General features: G+C 40.4%; 1 protein-coding gene across 1 annotated transcript in view; it reads right to left on the reverse strand.

Moving 5' to 3' along the window:
• Nucleotides 1-4,627: 4,627 nt before the first annotated feature.
• c11h10orf90 (chromosome 11 C10orf90 homolog) overlaps nt 4,628-25,636 on the reverse strand; it is a 98,092-nt gene continuing 77,083 nt past the window's right edge. Inside the window, exons 6-8 of the mRNA XM_078223440.1 lie at nt 17,110-17,173; nt 6,582-6,681; nt 4,628-6,500 (exon numbers count right to left, since the gene is read on the reverse strand). Of these exons, the coding sequence (XP_078079566.1) occupies nt 6,444-6,500; nt 6,582-6,681; nt 17,110-17,173 (221 nt within the window). The 3' untranslated portion in view covers nt 4,628-6,443. The remainder of the gene's footprint in view (nt 6,501-6,581; nt 6,682-17,109; nt 17,174-25,636) is intronic.

Genomic DNA, 25,636 nt, shown 5'->3' on the forward strand with positions numbered 1-25,636 from the left:
AAAAGCACAAAGTACCTGGAGTTACAAAGGCACTATTTGCATAGAAACACATATAACCACTGCTAGAGAATTTAAATGTGTATTTTTGAAAACATATTATATTCTGTATTAAAAGCATACATCTTGGCCAATTACACACTGTTCCAAGGCATGATGGGATATAGCTAAATAAGAAGAACCACATTTCTCAAAAACAATACAGCTATTGAGTGAAGCAAAAAAACCCTCATCAGTGTGGGTCCCAGACAGTCCAAACAATCCCAGACAGTTGAATGAATAGAGCACACAGTTTCCTGATAAGGAGTTGCTAGGAGACATTGGGAAAGCATTCTCAAACTCGACAGATTTATGTATTTCCATGCTATCAGAGAGTAAAATATTATTGGCCAAGGTAAATGATCTATGCTAATAATTATTTGCTCACATCCAGCAGGGGTGAGCAAAGGGGATGGGTAATTGATTTTTGAAATCATATAAGTTAATACTGAAAGCAATGCAATTTGGAGAAATTTGGGCTGCCTCAAATTATTCTCCCACCTGCATGGACCAAACTTGGGCAATAAAGTACATCTTCAACCAGAATTATTGTCTCCGTGAGTCATTTGTATTAGCTGAGCTGTAAATCAGTGAAAGCCAGGATAAAACATAGTCTCTGAAAACGCTCCGACATGCACATTTTCCCCATGTCTGTGTGGGTTTCCTCCAGATGCTCCAGTTTCCTCCCACAATCTGAAAGATGTGCTGGTTAGGTGCATTAGCCGTGCTAAATTCTCCCTCGGTGTACCCGAACAGGCGCCAGAGTGTGGCGGCTGGGGGATTTTCACAGTAACTTCATTGCAGTGTTAATGTAAGTATACTTGTGACACCAATAAATAAACTTTAACTTTTCTCTGCATTCTCTTTCCAGGCTCATCTCTTCCATGTGACTCATTTTCAATTACCTCAATCTCTTGCCTAGGTCCAGCCCTTTGCTTATTGATATTGTTAATAGCTCTTTTGTTTACATCCCATTCCCTTTCAAAACTGCAATCATGACATCCCTCCTCAAAATGGAACCCTTCTATTCAATTGCTCCCCTTCCGAACTTGCCTTTCTACTATAAGACATTTGAAAGCATGACTGCATTCCAGTTCTGTGCCAATCTCTCTCAGAGCTCACTGGTTGGTTTCTTTCAGACTTCTGTCCTACTCATAAGAGGGAGACAGCAAATATCACAAAATATATCACAAATAATGGGCCATATCTCCAAGGTACTGTTATACTGAGATGGGTACCCCAAAGATGTGCTCAGGAATCCCCCCACCCCACCCCACAGAAATTCACATAGCCAACCTGGACCAACTCAAAACATGCCCCCCCCCGCACCAATCAGTCTAACCCAATGGTCCCTGACCTAATCACCCCCGCCACTCAATCTTACCCACTTACCTGAAATGCTTAGCTTGTCAAAGACAATTAAACCTGACTGAATCTTTAACTTATAAGGTTCATCTAGTGCTGTAAAAAAGGGGGCAAGGTTTACTTATCTTCAACTCTACAGCCCTTCGACACTAGGCCTCGGTGACGCACTGCACTAACCAGATTTTGCCCAGTCTGAGTCGGAAGGTCGGATCGAATAGGATTGCCTTGCACTTTAAGGTAATAATTTTTGAGTGGAGTGACAATTTGACTCAATTGTTATTCCATTGGAAGCTATGGCCCAATTTCTTTTACTTTTCCATAATGTTCAACAAGATGAATTGCACCAGTTCCTTTGAATGCCTCTCCACTTGTCAAACTCGACAAAAATATTCTGTTGAAGAGTCATCCAGACTTGAAATGTTGACCCAAATTCTCTGACCTTAGTCGCAGGTGGGATTATCTAGCCCCACTGCTATGAATGGAGATTTGACTAGCACCAAATTCTTCATTCTCAGTGGCAGTGGGGTGCGCGAGGCCGGAGAATTCCAGCCATTAGTTCTGTTCTATCTCCACAGATGCTGTTAGACCTGCTGATATTTTCCAGCATTTTCTGTTTTTGTTTCAGATTCCAGAATCCGCAGTATTTTGCTTTTATTGATAGGACTGTTCCTGTGTGCAATTTATTTTATTATTTCTTCAAAGGGTGTGGGTATTGCTGGCTAGACCAGCACTTATTGCCCATCCCTTATTGCCCTTGAGAAGGGGGTGGTTTGCTGCCTTCTTGAACCGCTGCAGTCCATATGTTGTAGGTATACCCACAATGCTGTTCGGGAGGGAGTTCCAGGATTTTGACCCAGTGACAGTGAAGGAACAGTGATATATTTCCAAGTCAGGATGGTGTATGACTTGGGGGGAAACTTCCAGATGGTGGTATCCACTTCTACCCTGACCCAAGCCAAAAAACCTACCTGCCTATATCCACTTCTGAAGTTGTCTTACCTTTAATGTTTGCTGATCTGCACTGGCTTCCTGTCCCTACCATCACCACACCCCTCAGCCAGCACTGCATTAAATTTAAAATTCTGTCTTCAAATGGTTTGCCCTGTCCTGTCTTTGCAACTTCTCCCAGTTTGATTTAATCTCACAATCTCAAGTGTTCTGATTTTGGAGTTGTCTCCAATTCCCTCATAGCAGATCCCCCAATTCCCAATGGAGGAAAAAATACAGGGACAGTAAAGATGCAGGCTGTTTCAAAAAGATTTCAAGGCCAGTATCAAACGTTACCTTGCAGTTATGCAAATTGTCAGGAACAGGGACAATGCAACTAAATTGTGTTTCCGTGAAAAAGGTCGCCCTCATAATGGTGGAGTTGTTAGTAAATGGCCACCCATTAAAAATGGAAGTGGATACTGGGACTGTGTCTCCATTATTAGGGAGCAAACTTATGATCACCTCTGTGTGGTATTCAGCTCCTAAGCTTAGACGACACAAAGGCCAGACTGGCCACCTACACGGGGGAACCATTGCAGATAAAGGGCACCACTGTGATCCGAGTGATATATAGGCAGCAGTCAGCCTGACTTCCACTCTTCATTGCATGGGAGCAAGGACCTAGGCTTATGGGGAGAGATTGGTCCTAACACATCAGACTGAACTGGCTGGAGATCTTCAGGTGGGCATGGGGGACTGTATGACATCATCAATAAGTACCCCAAAGTTTTCCAGGAGGGGCTTGGAAAAATAAGGGAAGCCAAAGCTAAGATCTACATTGACCCCGATGCTACATCTAAGTATTTTAGAGCAAGACTAGCTCCTTACTTCCTATTGGAAAAAGTAGAGCCGGAACTGGAACACCTGGAAAAGCTGGGCAGTATTCTCAGATCGAGAAAGAGGGATTGGCAGTTGTCTTCAATGTTAAAAACTTCCATCGATACGTCAACTCTAGATGCTCCGTTATAGTGACTGATCATAAGCCATTGCTGGAACTTTTTGAAGAAGACAAGGCAATATCCCGCATTGCCTCTGCCTGGATACAGTGTTGGGCCTTGTTACTGAGGCTTATGAATACCTCCTAGAGCACCACCCCAGGACCAGGAGAGCTAATGCCAATGCACTGAGTCAGCTGCTGTTGCCCATAAGCCTCACCTCATTACAAGCTGTGGAAGAGGTCATGATGACTCTCAATTGTTTGGACACTATGCTGGTGTCTGTAAGGCAAATTAAGGCCTGGACGCAAAATGACCCAGTCCTATCTAAATTAAAATATATGAATATATTTTATATATAATATATAATTTATATATAATAAAAATACATTACATGTGGGGATTCAGAGGACAGCCCTCAGAACCAACCCTGCCTCCAATCAACCCCAGACCAATCACCAAGTGGTGGAAAAGGCCCTCCCGTGGTAGGCATGCTGGAAAAGAAATGGACTTGAGGGGGGAGGGATGGTGTGATCCCCAGCGGAGATCATCAATAGATATGAGCTCCCCTATCAGGCAAGTGCAGGCTCGTCCAATAGGGAAGGAGCAGTGGGGATTGGGGGTTGGTGGTTAAGACCAACTGGCTCCACTCAGGCCAGCAATTGATTGACTCTGGGCTTGTCTTGTACACGGTAGCCACAGAAGCAGTATCTTATGTATGTTGCAAGTAAAGGGTGTTGATGACAGAAGACTGGCTTTAGCGAGATTATTGCAGAGAGAAAAAATAGATGCTGCTTGTGAATGTCATTCAGCCACATCTGCTGGAAATATGTGAGTTCTTGTCTGGACACTGTATATAGATAGGATTAGACTGTTGAATAGCTTGCTAACAATGAATGCATACACGGAGAAAGATCACTTGGTCAGATACCAAAGAGCTATCAGCATCTATGGAACATACCTCACATGATTCAATGCCTTGAAGAAATGAGGGGAGAAAAAGAAAGGAAACACATGACTATTGAGAACCTCTAACACAACAGTCAGAGTTATGCAAATACACATTTTCTTTTCACAAAGAACAGTCTTGTGGATATTTTCATCATTTGCCTCTCAGAGGAAGCACCATATCAAGAAAGAAAGTATAGTGTATGCAGTTTTCACAGAAATGTTTGAGGTACTACAGATACTATGTATCTTCACTACAGGGAGGAGAAGCAATTTGTTGCCATTCTACTTACACAGAAATATGACAAAAGTTCAATTGTGCAGTGCCAGAATTAGAGCTTTGCCTAGTATTTATAACCAGTAATAATTTTTATTTAAAAATTACAAATATGGTTGAACAAACTAATACTTTATTCAATGAAACAGTTCTTCAAGATGAGCAGAATTAAAATAGTAAAATGAACACTACTTTTGGATATAAAGGCACAGCCAGCCTCAGAGTTTAATCTTCAGTTTGTCTTTCACAATATGATTATTTCAAATTGTCCTTCAATTACAATGAAGCTGTAATATTAAAGCAAAAAGCATTACATATTCTTTCTTATCTAAATGGACCAAAAGTAGAATCTAATAATATAATACTTTTGGACAACAAATCCAAGGACAGGAAGGAAAAATAAAGGTTAGCAGTTAATCAAGTTTTAATTCTATTTGGTATGCTTAAGAAAGGGTAACATTTGACCTGGCAGTAGATAGATGCTTAAATTCAAACACCCAACTAGATTATTAAATTGTTGATTTTTTTTTGATTAGTTGTGCAATTTTAAACTATCTAATTAGATGAATAAAGTTTTTCACATCTCCTGTCAGTTGATATCATTACAAGGTCTGTGCAATAAATGCAAACCTTACTTTGTGACCTCTTGCTTGCTACACTAAGCACCATTCCAACATTACTCATTAATAATTGTTCACCAGAGCATTACAAAACTATATAAAAAACAGTAGCAGCATTGTTTTAATACATTAATCCAACAGACTTTAAAATGGCTTGGTCATTTCTGGATGTCAGAATGCACTTTTCAAAATTGTAAAACAGTAAAATAATCAGTGCTCACATTGGTATTTGTGGGGAACATTATTATTGGAAAAGTCGGTCTCCATACCTTGTGTCATTCATCCTCCTTTATGCAGCCTTGTTTTCAGGCCCTTTCAAGATTACTAAGGTTCATAAATGTCGCTACCCCTTCCTGATCACTACTGTAGGGTGTCAGCTCAGAAGGGCACTCTTCTTCACATCTATTGACGCAGAAGGTGATTCAGGATGCCACAAAGACAATCATTAATTCTACAGGTTGATTCCTTACAGTGCCTATTCACATTTATTTGACATTTTTCAATCAGAATGAGTGATGTTTGGCCTCCGTCTGTAATTAATAAGTGCTAAATCATCTGCAGCTATTCCTGGAAGCTCACTCAACATGCCAAATCATGTCTGGTGGTGAGACAATTGATTAACCACAGGTATATTAATGCACCTCTATAGTCTTAGAGGAGCTGTGCCATGGATCCCAATTAAATGTGGAACTACTATCAATGGGCCGAATACAACTGTGGGGATGCTCAGTAATATTAAAGTTCCATTTAAGTACAGTTTACTGTGATTCGATTTGCTTTTATATTAATGCAGTCTGTAAACCTTCTACAGACCAATTTATTTATACATTTTATTGTGTTTTAATGGTCAGGTAAGGGGTGAGCAGGAGAGAAGGGCTGAGAATTCGTAATCCCAAACTGAGATTAAGACAAAATACAACATACATCCAGGACTGTGATCATAACCAACAAGTGCACTAGATAGACAAGAAACCTGGTTAAACTGAATCCAAAGGATTAAGATTAAATGGAATGCTTGAACTATTAAACACACATTATTCCTGATGCAATTGCAGCTCTCATTAATGTACCAATGAACCCGACTGCAAGTACTTTGCAATAATAATGAACAATGGCTTTACAAAACATGAATCTCCATACAAACTTAGGAAAATGTAATTTAAAAATTAATGGGTTCAAATGCAAAGGAGTAGGGTATGAGAAATTAGCATTTCAGTAAATTGCAGTGGCTTCAATGATAACATTTCTCCGGGAGCTTTCAGTAATAGTTCTTCATGATGATTCCTGCAGACTGTCATTGTTTCTCTGCAGTATTTGGTCAAGCAATTTCTAGGAGGAATGAAAAAACTGTTTTAACACCAGGGATATTTTGATGAATGCTGGCTAGGAAGTCTCTGTTGGTTGTCTTACCCTTTTGAATAACTCAGCTCGTAATCGATTTGTTTGAGAAATAATTTTCTTCTTCTCTTCTTCCTTTTTTCTTTTCACCTCTGGCAGCATGTCATAAATTCTGTCATACAATTTTCAGATAAAAACAGACATTAGAAGTTACCAGCCTTTACACATTTGTATCTTGTAGAAAATGGGTTTGATGACCATAGTTTAAGTCTTAAAAGTAGAAAGTCTGTCACCAGAAAGGGGGAGTTATTGAATTGGCTGTGATTCAGTGGTTCAGTATCATCGGGTTCAGCTGCATTTAGAACATAGAACATAGAAGAGTACAGCACAGGAACAGGCTCTTTGGCCCATGATGTTGTGCCGAACATGACGCCAAATTAAACACATACCTTCTGCCTGCCCTTGCTCCTCTATTCCTTGCATATTCATGTGATTGTCTAAAAGCCCTTTAAATGCCTCTATCGTATCTGCCTCCCACACCAGCAGCATGTTCCAGACATCTATCACTCTCTGTATAAAATATTTGCCCCTCACATCTCCTTTGAACTTTCCCCCCCTCACCTTAAGTGCATGTCCCATAGAACTAGACATTTTAACTCTGGGAAAAAGATTCTGACTGTCAACTCTATCTCATAATTTTATAGATTTCTATCAGGTCTCTCCTCAGCCTCCACCCCTCCAGAGAAAACAACCCAAGTTTGTCCAGCCTCTCCTATTGGCTCATACTCTCTAATTCAGGCAGCATCTAGGTAAATCTCTTCTGCACCCTCTCCTAAGCCTCCACATCCTTCCTGTAATGTGGTGACCAGAATTGAACTCTTAAGTGCGGCCTAACCAAAGTTTTATAAAGCTGCAACGTGACATCCTGACTCTTGCACCCAATGCTCCAACCAATAAACCTTCTTTATCACCCTATCTACTTGTGTGGCCACTTTCAGGGAGCTATTGACTTGAACCCCAAGATCCCTCTGTACATCAATGCTGTTCCGCGTCCTACCATTAACTGTATACTTACCCTTTACATTTGATCTTCCAAAGTGCAGCACCTCACACTTGCCTGGATTAAACTCCATCTGCCATTTCTCCGCCTATATCCAGCTGTATCCCTTCACAACTTTCTACACTATCCACAACTTCACCTATATTTGTATCATCTGCAAACTTACAAACCCACCCATCCACATTTTCATCCAAGTCATTTATATATATCACAAACAGCAGAGGTCCCAATATGGATTCCTGCAGAACACCACTAGTCACGGATCTCCTGCCAGAAAAATACACTTACACCACTACTCTCTGACTTTTTTGGGCAAGTCAATTCTGAATCCATGTGGCCAACTCACCAAGGATCCCATGCATCTTTACCACCTGGATGAGCCTATCATGAAGGACCTTGTCAAAAGCCTTACTAAAATCCATGTAGACAACATCCATTGGTCTACCCTCATCAATGACCTTCATTACCTCCTTGAAAAAAAAGTTAGTAAGACATGACCTGCCCTGCATAAAGCCATACTGACTTTCCCTAATTAGGTCATTGTTTTCCAAATGCGCGTAAATTCTATCCCTAAGAATCCTCTCCAATATCTTCCCAACCACCGATGTCATACTCACCGGTCTACAATTTTCTACACTATCCTTATTTTCTTTCTTGAACAGAGGAACAACATTAACTACTCGCCAGTTCTCTGTGACCTCTCCAGTGGCTAGCAAGGATCAGGGCCCCCGCAATCTCCTCTTTTGCCTCTCTCAATAGCCTGGAGTAGATCCCATCAGGCCCTGGGGACTTATCCACCTTAATGCTCTTCAAGAGACCCAATACCACTTCTTTCTTGATCTTAAAATGCCCTAGCATATTAGCACTAATCTCACTATCCTCCATATCCTTCTGCTTGGTGAATACTGACGCAAAGTACTCATTTAGGATCTCGCTCACATCCTCTGCTTCCAAGCACAAGTTCCCTTCTTTATACTTGAATGGTCCTACCCTCTCACTAGTTACCCTCTTGTTTGTAATGTATGTATAAAATGTCTCTCTAACCCTACTTGCCGATGTCATTTTATGGCCCCTCCTTGTTCTCCTAATTCCCTGCTTCTGTTCTTTCCTGCTTTCTTTATATTCCTCACGGGCCCTGTCCAATTTTAACTCCCTAAACCTTACATATAATTCTTTTTTCTTTTTGACTAAATTCGCAGTATTCCTCATTATCCAAGGGCCCCTTACCTTACCATCCTTGTCCTTCCTCTTTACTGGAACATGCCGGTCCTGAACTCTGATCACAACTCCCACATGTCGAATGTGGATTTGCCCAAAAACAGCTGCTCCCAATTAACTCTCCCAAGCTCCTGCCTAATATTGTTGTAATTTGCCCTCCCCCAATTTAGTACCTTTCCGCAAGGTCCTGATTTATCTTTATTCATAGTTATCTTAAAACTTAAGGAGTTGTGATCAGTGTTTCCAAAATGCTCTCCCACGGAAAGCTCAGTCACCTGGGTAGGCTCATTTGCCAATACAAGGTCCAGTACGGCCCCTCCTCAGGTTGGACTAACCACATACTGTTTCAAGAAACCCTCTTGGATGCACCTAACAAATTCTGCCCCGTCTAAACCTCCTGCTCTGAAGAAGTCCCAGTCAATATTGGGAAGTTAAAGTCACCCACTGTGACTGCCCTGTTGATATTGCATCTTTCCATAATCTTTGACTAAAGGTAACCTCAGGTTATTGAGACCACTGTCAAAATCAAACATTTTCTCTGCTCCACCATTACTACGATCTAAATTATCTAATTCAGTATTGACTTATCAAAAGTAACTAATCCACAGCAAACCTGATATTCACACATCACAATTTGAATTGATCTAATCAAGCACTCCCTCAAATGTTTCTCCTCTTCTGCCAACAGCATTTGCCTGTGAATATGCTCCACTTAACGATTTTCTCTTCTATTAAATTAGCTACAAAAATTTACAGTTGTTACAATTACACATATCCCTTACCCAATGACCATGACTGAAACTAAGAATCACCATACATTACAATCATTTACATTCAAATTTACTTCAACTATTGAAATGTTTAAAGAAGTCAAGTTACAGAAACTAAAAAGAAGCCTAATTAAGTAACAGACTGTGATCTGGTATAACATGAGCAGAAGAACCAGTGGCATCCCAGCCTTGCCATCGTTAGCCACTTCAGAAAAATATCTAAACTACCCTCATGACACATCATAACTCAGGCTTTGATCTTGCACTGCATGCCCACAAAAGGGAATTTCTAGACTGCAACAGGCCAAATTCTGGCATGAGAACTGAGTGTCTCATGTGCAGCTCAATCCAATGTGACCTGTGAGACACCTCCAGCAGGGAATAAGTGCCATATTCTTAGGGACAATCAAATTTCTAAGCTGTCCAGTGAGTTGTGTCTAAGCCGGGAAATATTTTGTTATATGCCCTGTGTCCTCTATGAAGGTAACCTGTTATTGGGGTGCACAATAGCTAGAATGGAAGATAGATAATTAAAATAGAACATTGGTAAAAATAAAATAATTTTATTAAAACTATGGAAAATGATTCTGAGGACATGGATTGTGGGTCTGTTTGCTTACAGTGATGCACTGAGATTTGTCCACTCTCCAATTGCTCATCAAAATAGTAGAGAACATAAAATTAAATTTTATTTTTCTTTGCTCTTAACTGGGCATTTTTGAAATGTAAATTGTTAATTTAAATTGATTTTTGATTGATACAGAAAATAATTGATCCCTTGGAGTGATTACAAAGCAGCAAGTTCATTGATGGGTTTAAGTGAAGACGTAAATCACAGGATTGGAGCTACTGTAGTTTAAAGCCATTACAATGAAAACCAAGATTAAATTACAACCCTGGAAATCATTTCATGATACCTATTTTCATTCATAATATCTGCTGTATCAGTTCAATGTGACATTCTACTTTTTAAAAAATGTGACAAACCCTTCTTCTTTAGCATATTTTCTCTTGTGTTTTTCAGGTATCCTTGGACCAAATACAAGCTGTGGTTTAGGGCTGATTGGTGATATGCAAAATACTGCAAAACTGAGGAATGCAATAATGACCAATTTTTCCTCACCAAAAGGGAAGAACCTGCTCTTCATTCAGTGGCATATATTGGCATATTGGCATAGGAGAAACAGTCTGGAAGTTTGTGAGGGGAGATACATTTCATCTCACAGTGCCAGGCTGCACTGATGCTCCAAGATGTTGCAGCATCAAGCAGTCACATGTGAAAATTTGCTCTGCTTTTGCCTAATTTTCTTGTAAGCATTGAATGCCTATGAGCAGCCAAGGCTTTGTATCTCAATGCACAAAGTATTCGGAATAAGGCAGATGAACTGACAGTACAAATTGAGGTAAATGGATATGATCTCATAGCCATAATGGAGACATGGTTAAAAGGAGATCAACACTGGAAACTTAATATACAGGGATACATGACCTTTCGGAAAGACAGGAGGGAAGGAAAAGATGAAATTATGTCAGTTATGAGAGGCGACCTAGCCTCGGATAACGTAGTGTCCATTACCAGCTTTCGGAGCCCTGCTCCTTCATAAAGTGAAGCTCACGAAGGAGCAACATTCCAAAAGCTTGTGATTTCAAATAAACCTGTTGAACTATAACCTGGTGTTGTGTGACCTCTCATCTTGTTCACCCCAGTCCAACACTGGCATCTCCACACCATAGAGTCCATTTGGGTAGAGATAAAAAAACAGCAAGAGAAAGAAGACATTAGTAGGAGTAGTGTACAGACCCTCACACAGTAGCCATACTGTAGAAAATGGTGTAAATCAGCAAATACTAGAAGCATGTAAAAAGAATAGAGCAATAATTACGGCTCACTCTTAATGTACATGTTGATTGCGTTGTCAAGTTGGAAAGGGTAGCCATGACAATGAATTCATAGAGTGCATTAGAGATAGTTTCCTAGAGCAATATGTCATGGAGCCAATTAGGGAACAGGCTATCTTCGATCTGGTAATGGGCAATGAGGCAGGTTTAATAAATTACCTCAGAGTAAGAGATCCCCTAGAAGTAGTGATCATAACATGATAGAATTTAATATTCAGTTTGAAAGTGAGAAACATGGGTTGGAAACAATTGTGTTTAACTTAAATAAAGGGAGTACCAATGAAATGAGGATAGAGTTAACTAAAGTGGGCTAGGCAGATAGATTAGCAGAAAGACAGTAAGCAAGCAGTGACAGGCATTTAAAGAGTTAATTCATGTCTTACAGCAAAAATATATCCTCGTAAGGAGGAAAGATTCTAAGAGAGGGATAAACCAACTGTGGATAACAAAGGAAGTTGAGTATTAAGTTGAAAGAAAAAGCATACAAGGAGGGAAAGGTCAGTAATAGCCCCAAAGACTGGGAAAATTTCAGAATCCAGCAATGGGGGACTAAAAAGATAATAAAGAGAGAGAAAATAAGCTATGGGGGCAAACTAGTGAGAAATATAAAAACTGACAATAAGAGCTTCTTTAAATATATCAAATGGAAGAGACAGGTCAAAGTAAATATAGGCCCCTTAGAAAATGAATCTTAGTAGATAGTTATGGAGAACAAGACAAGATAGAAGAGTCAAACAGATACTTTGCATCCTTCTTTATGGTGGAAGATACTTTGATCATCCCATTAATACTAAAGAATAAGGGTTAAGAATTAAATACCACCACCAAAGATGTAGTATGAGACAAACTAATTAGGCTGAAGGCAGCTAAGTCCTCTGGTCCTAATGGTTTGTATCCTAGGATCCTAAAAGAAGTAGCTACAGAAATATTGGATGTATTGATTGTAATTTTCCGGAAATCCTTGGATTCTGGAGAAGTACCTGAGAATGAGAAAACTGCCAGTGTGACACCCCTATTCAAAAAGGGAGAGAGGCAAAAAGCAACTAACTTTAAGCTGATTAGCCTAACATCTATTGTTGGAAGAATGTTAGAATCACTTATTAAGGAAGTGATAACAGCTCATTTGGAAAATCATAATCTAATTAACCAGAGTCAACATGGCTTCATGAAAGGGAAATCATGCCTGACTAATGTATCAGTGTTTTTTGAGGCAATTTCAACCAGAGTGGACAGAGGGGAACCAATATATGTGTTTTATTTGGACTTCGAGAATATGTTTGACAAAGTGTCTCACAAAAGGTTAAGTCAGAAGTTAAGAGCTCAGGGTGGTGGAGGTAATATTTTGGCAAGGATAGAGAAAGTGGGGATAAAGGCTCTTTTTCAGGTTGGTGACAAGTAACTAGTGAGGTTCCACAGGAATCAGTGCTGGGACTGCAACTGTTTACAATATATTAATGACTTGTAATGACAGATAATCAGGGAGGCTAATGGAATGTTGGCCCTTATTTTGAGGGGATGGAGTATAAGAGAAGGGAAGTCTTGCTGCAACTGTACAAGGTATTGGTGAGACCACATCTGGAGTACTGTGAGCAGTTGAAGTCCCCTTTTTAAGGAAAGATATAATTTCATTAGAGGCAGTTCAGAGAAGGTTCACTAGGATAATCACCAGTATAGAGGGATTATCTTTTGTCACTGGAATTTAGAAGAATGAGAGGTGATCCCATTGAACCACATAGGATTCTTAAGGGGCTTAACAGGGTAAATGCTGAGAGGATGTTTCCCCTCATGGAAGAGTCTTGGAGCAGAAGGCATAATCTCAGAATAAAGGGTGCCAATTTGAGAATGAAATGAGAGGAATTTCTTCTCTCAGTGGGTTTTGAGTCTTTGGAACTCCTTGCCACATAGACCTGTGGGGGCAGAGTTATGGTGTATATTTAAAACTGAGTTGGATAGATTCTTGATCAGTAAGGAAAGCAAGCATCAAGGGGAAAGAGCAGGAAAGTGGATCTGAGGAACGTTGGATGAACCAGGATCTTATTAAATGATGGAGCAGGATCAAGGGACCAACAAGCCTACACCTGTTTCTTTGCTTATGGTCTTTTGGCCTAAAAACACTGGCTATGCCGGTTCCACAGGGATTGGGGCATCTTTTTTAAAGGGCGGTCTGATCTCAACGTCAACAGACAGACTCTCCCCCCAACCAATAATGGACATCAGGATTGCCCCATCAGATATGATGGCTGGCAATCTCTCACCTCCACCCCATCAATGTTCGGTGGCAGTCTCCTCCCCTCCCCCCCTCCATCATTGCCCTGCCCCCAGGTCCCACCTCAGACCCCACTTCTAGCCCGCCTCTTGGCAATGCCAACATAGCACTGACCCCTAGCACTACCAGGGCACCGGGGGCAGACACCATGTTCCCAACCGCCTGGGGGCTGCATTGGTCTCCACACCCTTGACAAGGTCACCTCCACTGCTGGAGAGCAGTGGTGATTCCCATTAGCATGACATCACTCCGGTGGGGGAACATACGGCAAACCCGGAAGGTAAGGCGTTATTTAAATCTATTTAAACTGATGGTGGGTCAAAAACCTGATTACATTGCCAGTGGGGGGGATGAAGATCTCATTCTGAGATCTTCCCAACGTAAACTCCTTTATGGCCATCTCGCCTGAGTTTCCTGCCATCACAGGATTTGCGCCATGGCGAACAGGCCCAGAAAATCCCAGCTGATATCTGACTTAGCATGGCTCCCTCTGAAAGATATCTGTGACATGTGTTGGCAGTGCAAGAAACAGTGAGGATTTTCAACCAGTCAAATTGGAAAAGCTTCACTAATCCATGCAGAGCCTAAAGCAGGAAGTTTAAATTAGATTTCAATTATGTACAGAAAGCAAATTTCTTAGATTGGCTAGAAAAAGGTGAAATGCAACAGAAATGAGTTCTGCTCCAAAATCCTTCCATTTGCCCAGATTGTCCCAATTTCAGATCCATGGGCTAAGGCTTTTAGGCCCAACACTTTACCTGTGGCTTAAAGTTGAGGATAAGTCAGTAAAGTAATAGGTTCAGTTTTTGGTCTCAGCATTTTATTGTTGTCTATGATGTGATGTTTTACTGAGGTCATTTAATTTATCTGTAAAGTGTTATAACCAGGAGCTTGCAATTCCCTGTTGGAATATCAACTTGTTAATGAGTGCCAAAACTGTGCAAAGTCAAAAGCCTCAGTCCTGCAAATTTAAATCTGAGTAGATTAATTCAATGCATTTACAGTTTAGGCACTTTCCTATCAAAAGCGAGTATAATTTTTCAAGATTGTACTTTTATCTGAGAATTCAAAGGAGCCTTTTAGCTTTTTGAAAGTTCAATCCTTTGAATTGTTACATACACTTGACTGCAGGTAACAATAGTGCTTAATTCACATATTAATAGCCAATGGATATTAGATGCTTCTGCTTAAAATATTTGTATAAACTTCCTTAGTTCCTCTTTATGAATTCATTAACCTGTTTGTATTAATGATTTAGTAACATTCAGCATTTGCACACTAATATTCACTCAGCAGAGCATTAGTGTTTATATTGTTCTTGAGTAATTATTGGCTTTAATAGTCACTTCGCTGCTCGTAATACTAAACGTTTTGTAAAAAAATACATTATAATATGTTTAAGATTTAGGGATATTGTAAAGTATCAGAAAATGCTCTTCTCATATCTTTGTACATAATTTGCATATATCATTTTCTCCTTTCTCCTTCACACTTTAGTATTGACTATTAAGCTGAAAGTATTAAAAAATAAAACAATATTAACTAGCGATACTTGGTTTCTTCTTCACTCTCAATTAGGTCAAATACAATTGTCCTTTGGTTATACTAATTCTCACCCTCTCCATAATCAGTTTCACCACCATTAAACTCTTCAGATAGATTTATATCACTATAGAAACTCAACAAAAAACAGTCCAGACATATTTCTCTGATATTGTAGAGAATGAACTTCAGCACAAAGTAAGCTCAGTTTACTGGTCTGTGTGACATTGAACTGCACAAAATGCAAGAGCAGTTTATGATTGTGTTTCCTTCAGCCTGCTAAGAGGATCAGAAAATTCCATTCCTGAACAGATAGCAGCTTTACAGATGGATGAAGTTGCTCATGTAACCCTAAGCTTTTTCAACACTTCAGGGAAGATATTCATTTGCAAAGCACCTAGAGAATACTTAATTCCCAGGTTCAAAACAAAAAAAAAAGCAAAGACCCACGATAGGGGAGATGGTGGCATAGTGGTATTATCGCTGGATCAGTAATCCAGAGATCCAGGTAATGAACCCACGTTCACATCCCGCCACACAGGCAAAAAACATCTGTAATTAAAAGTCTAACGATGACCATGAAATTGTCAATCATTGTAGTTCACAATGTGGCCTTTGGGGAAGAAAATCTGCTGGGCTACATATGACTCCAGACACACAGCAATGGTGTTGAGCCTTAAAAAGTGATGGGCAATAAATGTTGGTCTAGGCCAGCGATGCCCACATGAATAAAAAGCCTCGACAGGCCAGCTGCAGGAAGGATGTTCCCCCTAGCTGGGGCTCTAGAATTGGGGACACAGTCTCAGGATAAGGGATAGGCCATTTAGGACTGAGCTGTGGAGGAATTTCTTCCCTCAAATGGTGATAAATGGAATTCTTTACAGCAGAGGGCAGTATAATGAATATATCCATGACAGAGATCAATATATTTCTAGATATTAAAGATATCAATCGAATGGGGGATAGTGCAGGAAAATTGTGCTAAGGTAGAAGATCAACCATGGTCTAGTTAAATGGTGGAGCAAGCTCGAAGGGCCAAATGGCCTACTCTTGCTCCTATATCCTCTGTTCCTATTTTTGCCAGAGTATATTTTGGATACGATTTTCAAGTTGAGAATATGAATGTTTACATCTGAAGACAATTTATTGTCCTTACAGACAGGAAGGAAAATGAATAACATTATGGTTGAAGTGAACAAATATGATGGACAGTTACTTCTGATAAAGTATAAACAGTTTTAAAATGTATACTCTTCTGATAAAAAAAATGAACAATTTTCCATCAAAATAAGAAATGTGTTGCTGCAAAAGATTGTGAACAGTTTCTTGTCTTCTGAAACTTGTGATGAGTAATAAAACATCTATGCTCAATCTGCAGAATTTAATGGTGTACTGGTGCTGGATTTGTTTTTAGTAAAGTTAGGTAGATTATGTTTCACTGCAAGACGATTGATTATTTCTTACATCTTGTTTTGCTTAGAAAAAAACCTCTTGGTATAGATTTGTGTAGATTTCACTCCCAGCACAAACTGTTGCTTGGTAACACTGTTGATTAGAGACCAGGAGCTTAAGTCAGCTCACCCTAGTCACAACGCTTCTCATTTTCCAGCAATTTACTGGGGAAATCAGGAAATTCAAACACTAAAATTAATGACTGCAAAGTCAGAAATGTGCAAGTATGTTGTGTTGAGTTTCCAGTTCTTCAATCCATGCTGCTGTCAAGCAAACTCCTATGCCTGGAGTAGAATTTCTGGATGGTTAACCCAATGGGTAATGTAGCAATGATTTTGTGTTCAAAGTATCTTTGCAACATCTAAAATCTTTTCGAAAGTGATCTCTCATTACCTTTTGGATCTTATCTGCATTTCTTTCGATGGAATCATCCTCTCTCTTGGTTTAAATAGATTATCTAAAAAAAGTTAATAAAGAGAGATATACATCAGAAAATCTCTTACTCATCATATTTTACACTATGAGGAAGTATAATTTGTAAAGTGGAACATTTGTAGTCTCAGTCTGCCAAGCAGATGATATTTGATTGAAGACTCAGGGTCCCCGTCAATCAACAACAACTTCTACTTTTGCAGCACCTTTAACTTTATAACTTACATTTACACAGCACCTTTAACATAATGAAAAATCCCAAGGCACTTCACAGGAACAGCATAAAACAAAATATGAAGCCAAGCCACTTAAGGAGATATTAGGTCAGATGATCAAAAGTTTGGTCAAAAAGATAGATTCAAAGAGTGTCTTAAAGGAAAAATAAAATGCAGGAGACTGAAAATTGTAGGGAGGGAATTCCAGAGCTTAAGGCCCAGGTAACGGAAAGCACACCCACCAATGTTAGAGCAATTGAAATTGGAAATATTCATGAGGTCAGAAGGCTAGGCTAAGGAATGATTTGAAAACAAAGATGAGAATTTAAAAATCATGATATTTTTTGACTGGAAGCAGCATCAAGAGTTTTAGATGACCTCAGATTTATGGGGATGGTGGAAGCGCAAGGCACATGGGGTGGCGGGTCATAGAATGTGGGAAATTAACCAAGACTACATTGGAATAGTCAGGTCTAGATGCAAGGCATGAATGAGGGTTTCAGCAGCAGATGAGCTAAGATAGGAGTGAAGTGGGGAAATGTTACACAGGTGGGCGGCACGGTGTCACAGTGGTTAGCATTGCTGCCTCACAGCGCCAGGGACTCAGGTTCAATTCCAGCCTCGGGTCACTGTCTGTGTGGAGTTTGCACTTTCTCCCCGTGTCTGCGTGTGTTTCCTCCAGGTGCTCCGGTTTCCTCCCACAGTCCAAAGATGAGCGGGTTAGGTGGATTGGCCATGCTAAATTGACCCTCATATCAGGGGGATTAGCCGGGTAAATGTGTGGGGTTACGGGAATAGGGCCTGGGTGGGATTGTGGTCAGTACAGACTCAATGGGCCGAATGGCTTCCTTCTGTATTGTAGGGATTCTAGGGGAAATAGATGGTCTGAGTGATGTGATGAATTTGTGGTTGGAAGCTCATTTTGGCGTCAAGTATAGCACCAAGGATATGAACAGACTGATTTAGCTCAGACTGTTGCCAGGGACAGGGATGGATTTGATAGCTAGGGATAGCTAGCTAAGGTTTCAAGGTGTGATGACAGTAAGCATGGTTAAGGAGGAAATGAATAAAGCTGAGGGCTTTCAGGAGGGACTTCTACAGAGTGTGGTCAAACTGGTTATCAATGATAGAGGTAGGAACATGATATACAGGAGATCAAAGCTAGAGGACTGGTGCATCTGACTGGGCTATAGGACTGAAGGAAACTGCAGAGATGAGTGAGGCAATGAAGGAATTTGTAAAAAGAGTCTAGATTTTGAATTAAATGCATTAGTAGATGGAAATATCAGACAGATCCTGGGTTACAGACTGAGCAATACACCATTGCCTTAGCATCCTGCTGAAAATCATCCTTCCACCTAATCAATCCCAAGGGATTTATGCTTTCTTGCTCTGTTCTTGCAGATCCACCCAAGGCAATGGTTGGCATAGGGGGAAGAAGATAATGCTGAAGAGGATTCCAAGGTTTAAACTACCCAGCTGCAAGGTGTTGAAGATTCCATCCACTATTTCTTCAAGCTAGATTCTCTTTCACCGAATACTTGTCCCAGGATTTGATGAATGAGGGAATTCGTCACTGTGAGGTAAGGGGTGCTGTTCATAAGACAAGGAATGGCTTAAGAGAGGGAGTGAGAGACTACAAGTCCTGAGAGCTGAGGTCTCGAGGCATTAGCTAGGTGTGCATGTAGATTGATGAGTATTACATTTTTTTCCCTAAATTGGGCAGTATCATAGATCATAGAAATCATAGAAACCCTACAGTACAGAAAGAGGCCATTCGGCCCATTGAGTCTGCACCGACCACAATCCCACCCAGGCCCTACCCCCATATCCCTACATATTTTACCTGCTAATCCCTCTATTCTACGCATCCCAGGACACTAAGGGGCAATTTTAGCATGGCCAATCAACCTAACCCGCACATCTTTGGACTGTGGGAGGAAACCGGAGCACCCGGAGGAAACCCACGCAGACACGAGGAGAATGTGCAAACTCCACACAGACAGTGACCCAAGCCGGGAATCGAACCCACGTCCCTGGAGCTGTGAAGCAGCAGTGCTAACCACTGTGCTACCGTGCCGCCCAGTAGTTTAAACTAAGACCAGGGGGATATAAGGACTGTATTCAATTTATAGCTTAACTAGTAAAACTGCTTAATATAACTATAAATTCAGATATAAATAAGCATTGAGCAATATTTCAAAGCTTGAAACACTGATTAACCAAAATACAATAGAAATGGCAGGGCAGCTGTAGCATGTGTGAGAGGATGGACAGCAGTGTGATCCACAGCAACCACACTGCAATGTTTGCAACTCAAAGAAATTTGACTCAGAATTGATGAGCCGGTGTCTGAGCTTTGGATACTGTGGTGTTTCAGGGAGGGAGAAAGTAACCTGAACACTTTGTTCCAAGAGGCAGTCACACCCCTTAGGTTATATACTTCAGATTTGGTCTGTGATCAGGGACAAGAGTGAGTGACTACAAGTGAGGCAGGGTATGGGAATTCAGAGGGTAGTGTTTCAGGAGCCTTAACCCTTGCACTTATCCCAGGGGTACAAAGTTCTCGTAGCCTGTGTGGACGAGAGTGGAGACTTCAGGGAGAATGAGCAAACTGATCATAGTACAGAGTCCATTCAAGAAGGCAAAGTAAAAAGGAATGTAGTAGGCATATGGGTCAGTATAGTTAGATGATTCGATACTCTTCTCTGCAGCTGACAGGGTGAGTATTGAAGGTTATGTTGCTTGCCCAGGTTAAGGACATCTCCTTGGGGATGGACAGAAACTCAGAGTGAAAGGGGAAGGGTCCAGTTGTTGTGTTCCACATGGGTTTAAACTACATAGGTAGGACTAAGAAAAAGGTTCTGCTGTATGAGCAGCTAGGGGCTAAATTCAAAAGCAAAACCACAAAGACAATACTCTCTGAATTACTACTTGACTCACAGCCAAATTGGCACCAGTAAATAAAATGGAGAGCTGAACACACGGCTCATAGATTTTGTGGGAGAAATGGGTCTCAATTCATGGGGCACTGGTACTAGTACTGGAGAAAAAGAGAACTGTTCCTTTAGGACTGGCTTTACTTGAACTGCACTGGGACCAGTATCCTGAATAAGAATAGCTGATTTTAAACCAAACAGTAGATGGAAGGGTTCAGGTGAAGGGAAATTTAGAAACTTAGATAACCAGAGTGTGACTGAAAGGGACAAAACAAACAAACAGAAGAGTGCACCAGCAAGTAAGGTCAGAGTAGGGGAAAATGGTAAAAAGGCAGAATTAAAGGGACCCTTCCTAATCTGCCTCCAGCCTGCACAAGAAATTCTGCCAGGCTAGATTTTTGACAGGAGCGTCTCCCATCACTGGTTAAATCCGGCAATGATGGGATGAAGTTCTACAGTCAATTAAAGTCAAATAATATTAGAAGAAATTACCCCAAGAGTATCCTTGCTGAGAAAATTGTAAATATTGTTACAATGCCACTAAAATGCTGGCGATATGGAAGAAATCTGTCCTCATGATCTGGGTTGACTTTATCCAAGCAGATCTAACACATGAGCCAAAAGCATGGAATTTGGTGTTGAACTGGATCAATTGAAGTTTCGGAGACAGTTAGTGGTGATAATGAAGGTGTCAAAGGTTGGATCTTTTGAGTAAATTAACAGAGGTACTCAAGTCTGTGTGTGCCTTTGTGGAAAAACTTTCCTGATTATCTGACTTGGATCATGGATAGCTTACCTGTGCATAATCAGTCACTGAGGAGGAAACAGATGGAGCCAAATGAGAATATCTATTGTTCAGTTTGAACATTTGATAAACTGCAGCATGGAGGCATCTACAATCAAGCTCTCTCACTGCCCCAAGTGAATAAAGCTGCACAAAGACAGTTTGTACAAGAAAATAAAAATAGGACAGCAAGGACTACAAATAAAGTAGGTTTCAAAAACAAAAAAATTAAGTCATAAATCAAACAGGCAATAATATGTTGAAAGGAGCTTTTGCAAAATTGCTGTCACTTTGATGTGAGTGAATTGGCCAGTGAAGCAGTAAATATTTTTGTAACAACTGATTTGGAAATGGTGTTATCCCAGCACCAATCTTAGAACTGGCAGCTCAACCTCAACCTATAACTGTGTCAGTTCTAATCAATTATACACTTCAGTCATTTCAGTGATTACATTTCAGACCCTAGAATTTATTGAGCTCCAAATCTTTCATTGGTAATATTCTCCTGATCAAATGCTGAAAACTCTGTTGTGTTAAAGTCTTCAAGAGCTTTAATTTTACATTTTAATTCGAAAAGTTATGACTGGCGCTGGTGATTTAATTTTCATATATATATATATCAAAAAGTATGCATTGTATTTTATCATCAAATTTAGAAAAACACATTTTTATACTATTTATAAAAAAACTTTCATAAAACACTGGTTTGGTATTGTATCCAGTTCTGGGCACCCCACTTTAGCAAGGATATGAATGTTTCAAAGAGGATGCAGAGAAGTTTTATGAGAATGCTGCCAGGGATGAGAGCCTTCAGTTACATGGAATGTTGGTGAACCTGGGGTTGTTCTCTGTAGAGAAGAGAAGGTTGAGAGAAGATTTGATAGAAGTGTTCAAAATCATGAGGGGTCCAGAGAAAGTAGATAGAGAGAAACTGGCCTTTTGGGCGAGGTTTTTAAAGACTTATTGTTGACTGCCCATCAGAGGAGTCATGAACCCTAGTTTGCATGAGGGAACCTTTAAAAAGCTAAGTTCAAAAGTCCTCCTCATTCTCCCTATGTCAAGTTCTGCCCTTCCAGCCACACCCTATGGCCCCTCATACTCCCATGGGGCACCCCATGCCCTCTTAGCTAAGCTCTGCCCTTCCACCTACCCCTCATTGCCTCCTATGTGCTCAATCCCAAGCCATGGCACTTCCATGCCCATTGTCTGACTATATACTGTATAGAACCATACAGTAGGGTGTGTAAAAATGCTTTTAGAGAAAGTAATTCATTCATAACCTTGTTTCAATGTTGAAAAAAGTCATTTCATTACAAGCCAATAATAGTGCCAATCATCCAGACCTGTTAAAGTATCAACAACAAAAAGCACAAACATTTGAAACCACTTAGCTTAGATAAACAAACATTGTGAAATAGATATCAGAGAGCCTGACCTGTCAATCAAACAATGTTTTCTCTGGGATGCAGGTGTTTCAATAAGCACAGTGTTTATCTGGACAAGTCAATGGGCATGGAAGTGCGTTGAAGAGCAGAGCTTGGCATTAGGGGCACGAGAGGCCAAGAAGGTGGGTGGAGGGGCAGGAGTTGGCGTAGACGAGGCATGGGGAGTGCTTGGAGGATGGTCGATTGTGAGATGTAAGGCTGGTGGCAGGGCTGGATTTTAACATGCTTAGGCCCTGAGCTATGTCAAGATTAAAATGCCCCATATCATCACCAAAAAAAAGTGTATTATACTAATAGAAAGGACAGTCAAAAGATTAATATTAAATCTTTATATTCATATATACATAGATGAGGCACAACAGAAGACTAATAATCTAATTAAAACATGTGTCTTGCAATAAGCCTATTTGCATTATGAAGTGAGCAAAGAACAGTCCAGCACAGGAACAAGCCTTCGGCCCACCAAGCCTGCGCCAACACATGGCACCTTTCTAAACTAAAGACGTCTGCAGTCTGTATTCCTCTATTTCCTGCCTATTCACGTATCTGTCAAGATGCCTCTTAAACATTGCTGTTGTATCTGCTTCTACCATCTCCTCTGGCAGTGTATTCAAGGCATTTACCACCCTCTGTGTAAAAAGGTTGCTTCTCACATCTCTTTTAAACTTTCCCCCCTTTTACCTTAAACCTATGTCCCTCAGTAACTGACATTTCTACCCTGGGAAAAACTCCAACTATCCATGCCTCTCATAATTTTGTAAACTTCTATCAAGTTGCCCCTCAGCCGCCGACGTCCAAGTGAAAACAAACCAAGTTTGTCAAATCTCTCCTCATAGCTAATACTCCCCAAACCAGGCAACACCCTTGTAAACCGTTTTTGAATCCTTTCCAAAGCCTCTACATCCTTCTGGTAGTGTGACGACCAAAATTGCAAGCAGTATTCCAAATGTGACCTAACTAAAGTTCTATACAGCTGCAACATGACTTGCCAATTTTTATACTCTGCCCCGACCAATGAAAGCAAGCATGCCATATGCCTTCTTGACCACCATATCCACTTGTTTTGCCACTTTTGGGGAATTGTGGACCGGTGGACCTGTGCGCCTAGATCCCTTTGTATGCTAAAGCTTCGAAGGGTTCTGCCTTTTATTGTATACTTCTCTCCTGCATTAGACCAAAATGCATCACCTCACATTTGTCTGGATTAAATTCCATCAGCCATTTCTTTGCACAAGTCTCCAGTCTATCTGTATCTCGCTCTATCATCTGGCAATCGCCCTCGCTATCCACAGCTCCCCTAATCTTTGTGTCACCCGCAAACTTACTAATCAGGCCACCTACATTCTCCTCCAAATCAATTATATATACTACAAACAACAGGGGCGGGATTTTCCAGCCTCACTTGCCCTGAAACTGAAAAAATCCTGCCCGAGGTCAATGGACCTTTCCATGGTCCGCCCCTCGCCTGCTCCGATGGTGGACAGGATGGCAAAATTATGGTCAAGGAGTCCCAGCACTGTTCCCTGCAGAACACCACTGATCACAGATCTCCAGTCAGGAAAAACACCCTTCTACCGCTACTCTCTGTTTTCCATGACCCAGCTAGTTCTGTATCCATCTTACCAGCTCACTGCGATCCTTCTTACAGGTTTCTTAATTAGCATGAATGAAAACATTTAATGGACAGCAGCACAAGAGCAATTACATAGATCAGTACTTCCTAAATGGAAGAAGCAATATAACCTGCATAAACCATCAAACATTTTTTTGCGTGAACTTTTGGCAGCCAAGGCACTATGTGGCCTCAAATGATAACATTTATTATTTTCTATACACAGGGGGGAGACAGCTTTACTTGCACTATTGTTGTCCATACTTCATTCTTATATCCTTTCATCCTTTCTCCTGAGCAGTTTGTTATCATTAGACTCAGAAAGAGTCGCAATATTGCTTCTACATAAAGGAAAGCAACTGTATTTTACCTTGGATGATGACTTGCTACAGATCCTGGTGACACAAAATTCCTTTGAATAATTTCCCTTGATATAAGCTTGCAAGTGCTTTATTTCTCCAATGAGGTTAACATCAACATGTCAAGATAATTGCTCATCAGAAGTTTTGCACCTTCACACAGCACCTTCAGACATCTTAAACAACCAAACATGAAAAATTGCAATATTTTCATGTATAATTACTCTTTTCTTCAAGTTGGTTTCCAGTGTATTCCTCATAGGAATAAAGGATTCACTCCAAACTCGTATCTCGGACAAAGCATTTCATCAGCATTTGGTGCATCACCATCATTGACTTATTTTTTTCTCCTTTTCCTTTTATTCACATATTTGTCATCTGCATTAGGCAGATTTTAGTTTGCACTGAGTTCAATTTCATCAAATCTTTCTCGTGTTTCTTTCAAGAAGTGAGAGAGTGATGTGTAACGCTTTGCACATGTAATAATGGTTTCCTATGGATCCTGTAGGGCCTGGCTGGTTTTGTGTGACTGATCTAACAAATGATTCCAAAGTTCTAACATGAAAACAAACTCTAATTCTTCCATTTTCTTCTGCAGAATGCCAGCTTCTCTCCTTGCATCCCCTATTTCACTGTCATCAGTATGAAGGAAGAGCGTGAATAATTGAACCGTTACTCTCAGCTCTGGTTGAAGTCATCTTTGCATGTACTTCCCACTTAGTGTCAGAGAGATTTTTTGGTATGGTGGAATTAGGATCCAGCATTTTGTAGAGGTAGAGAAGAATGCATATGTCTGTTGCACAACCTCAAAAAAATCTATTACATCTAGGCAGCAATAAGCTGCAGCATGACCAACAGGATTCAGTGAATGTCTAGAATATGGAATATTCTGAATACTTATTTTTCTGCCAAAGTTTTTGCTGCATGCAATTAAAATTTCCTGCCATGTTAGCTGCATTGTCATACGACTGTCCTCTGCACTAACTGAAGTCAACTTTGCAGTCATTGTGCTGATAATGCAGCACCCTATTGGCCATACTTTCATCACTATGGTTTTCTAATTCAAGGAAAGTTAGAAAGTGTTCAATGGGAAAACTATCATCAGGTGACACATTTCCTACAATAAAAGTTAGT

This window comes from Mustelus asterias, chromosome 11 (genome assembly GCF_964213995.1).
Source record: "Mustelus asterias chromosome 11, sMusAst1.hap1.1, whole genome shotgun sequence".
Lineage (NCBI taxonomy): Eukaryota > Metazoa > Chordata > Chondrichthyes > Carcharhiniformes > Triakidae > Mustelus > Mustelus asterias.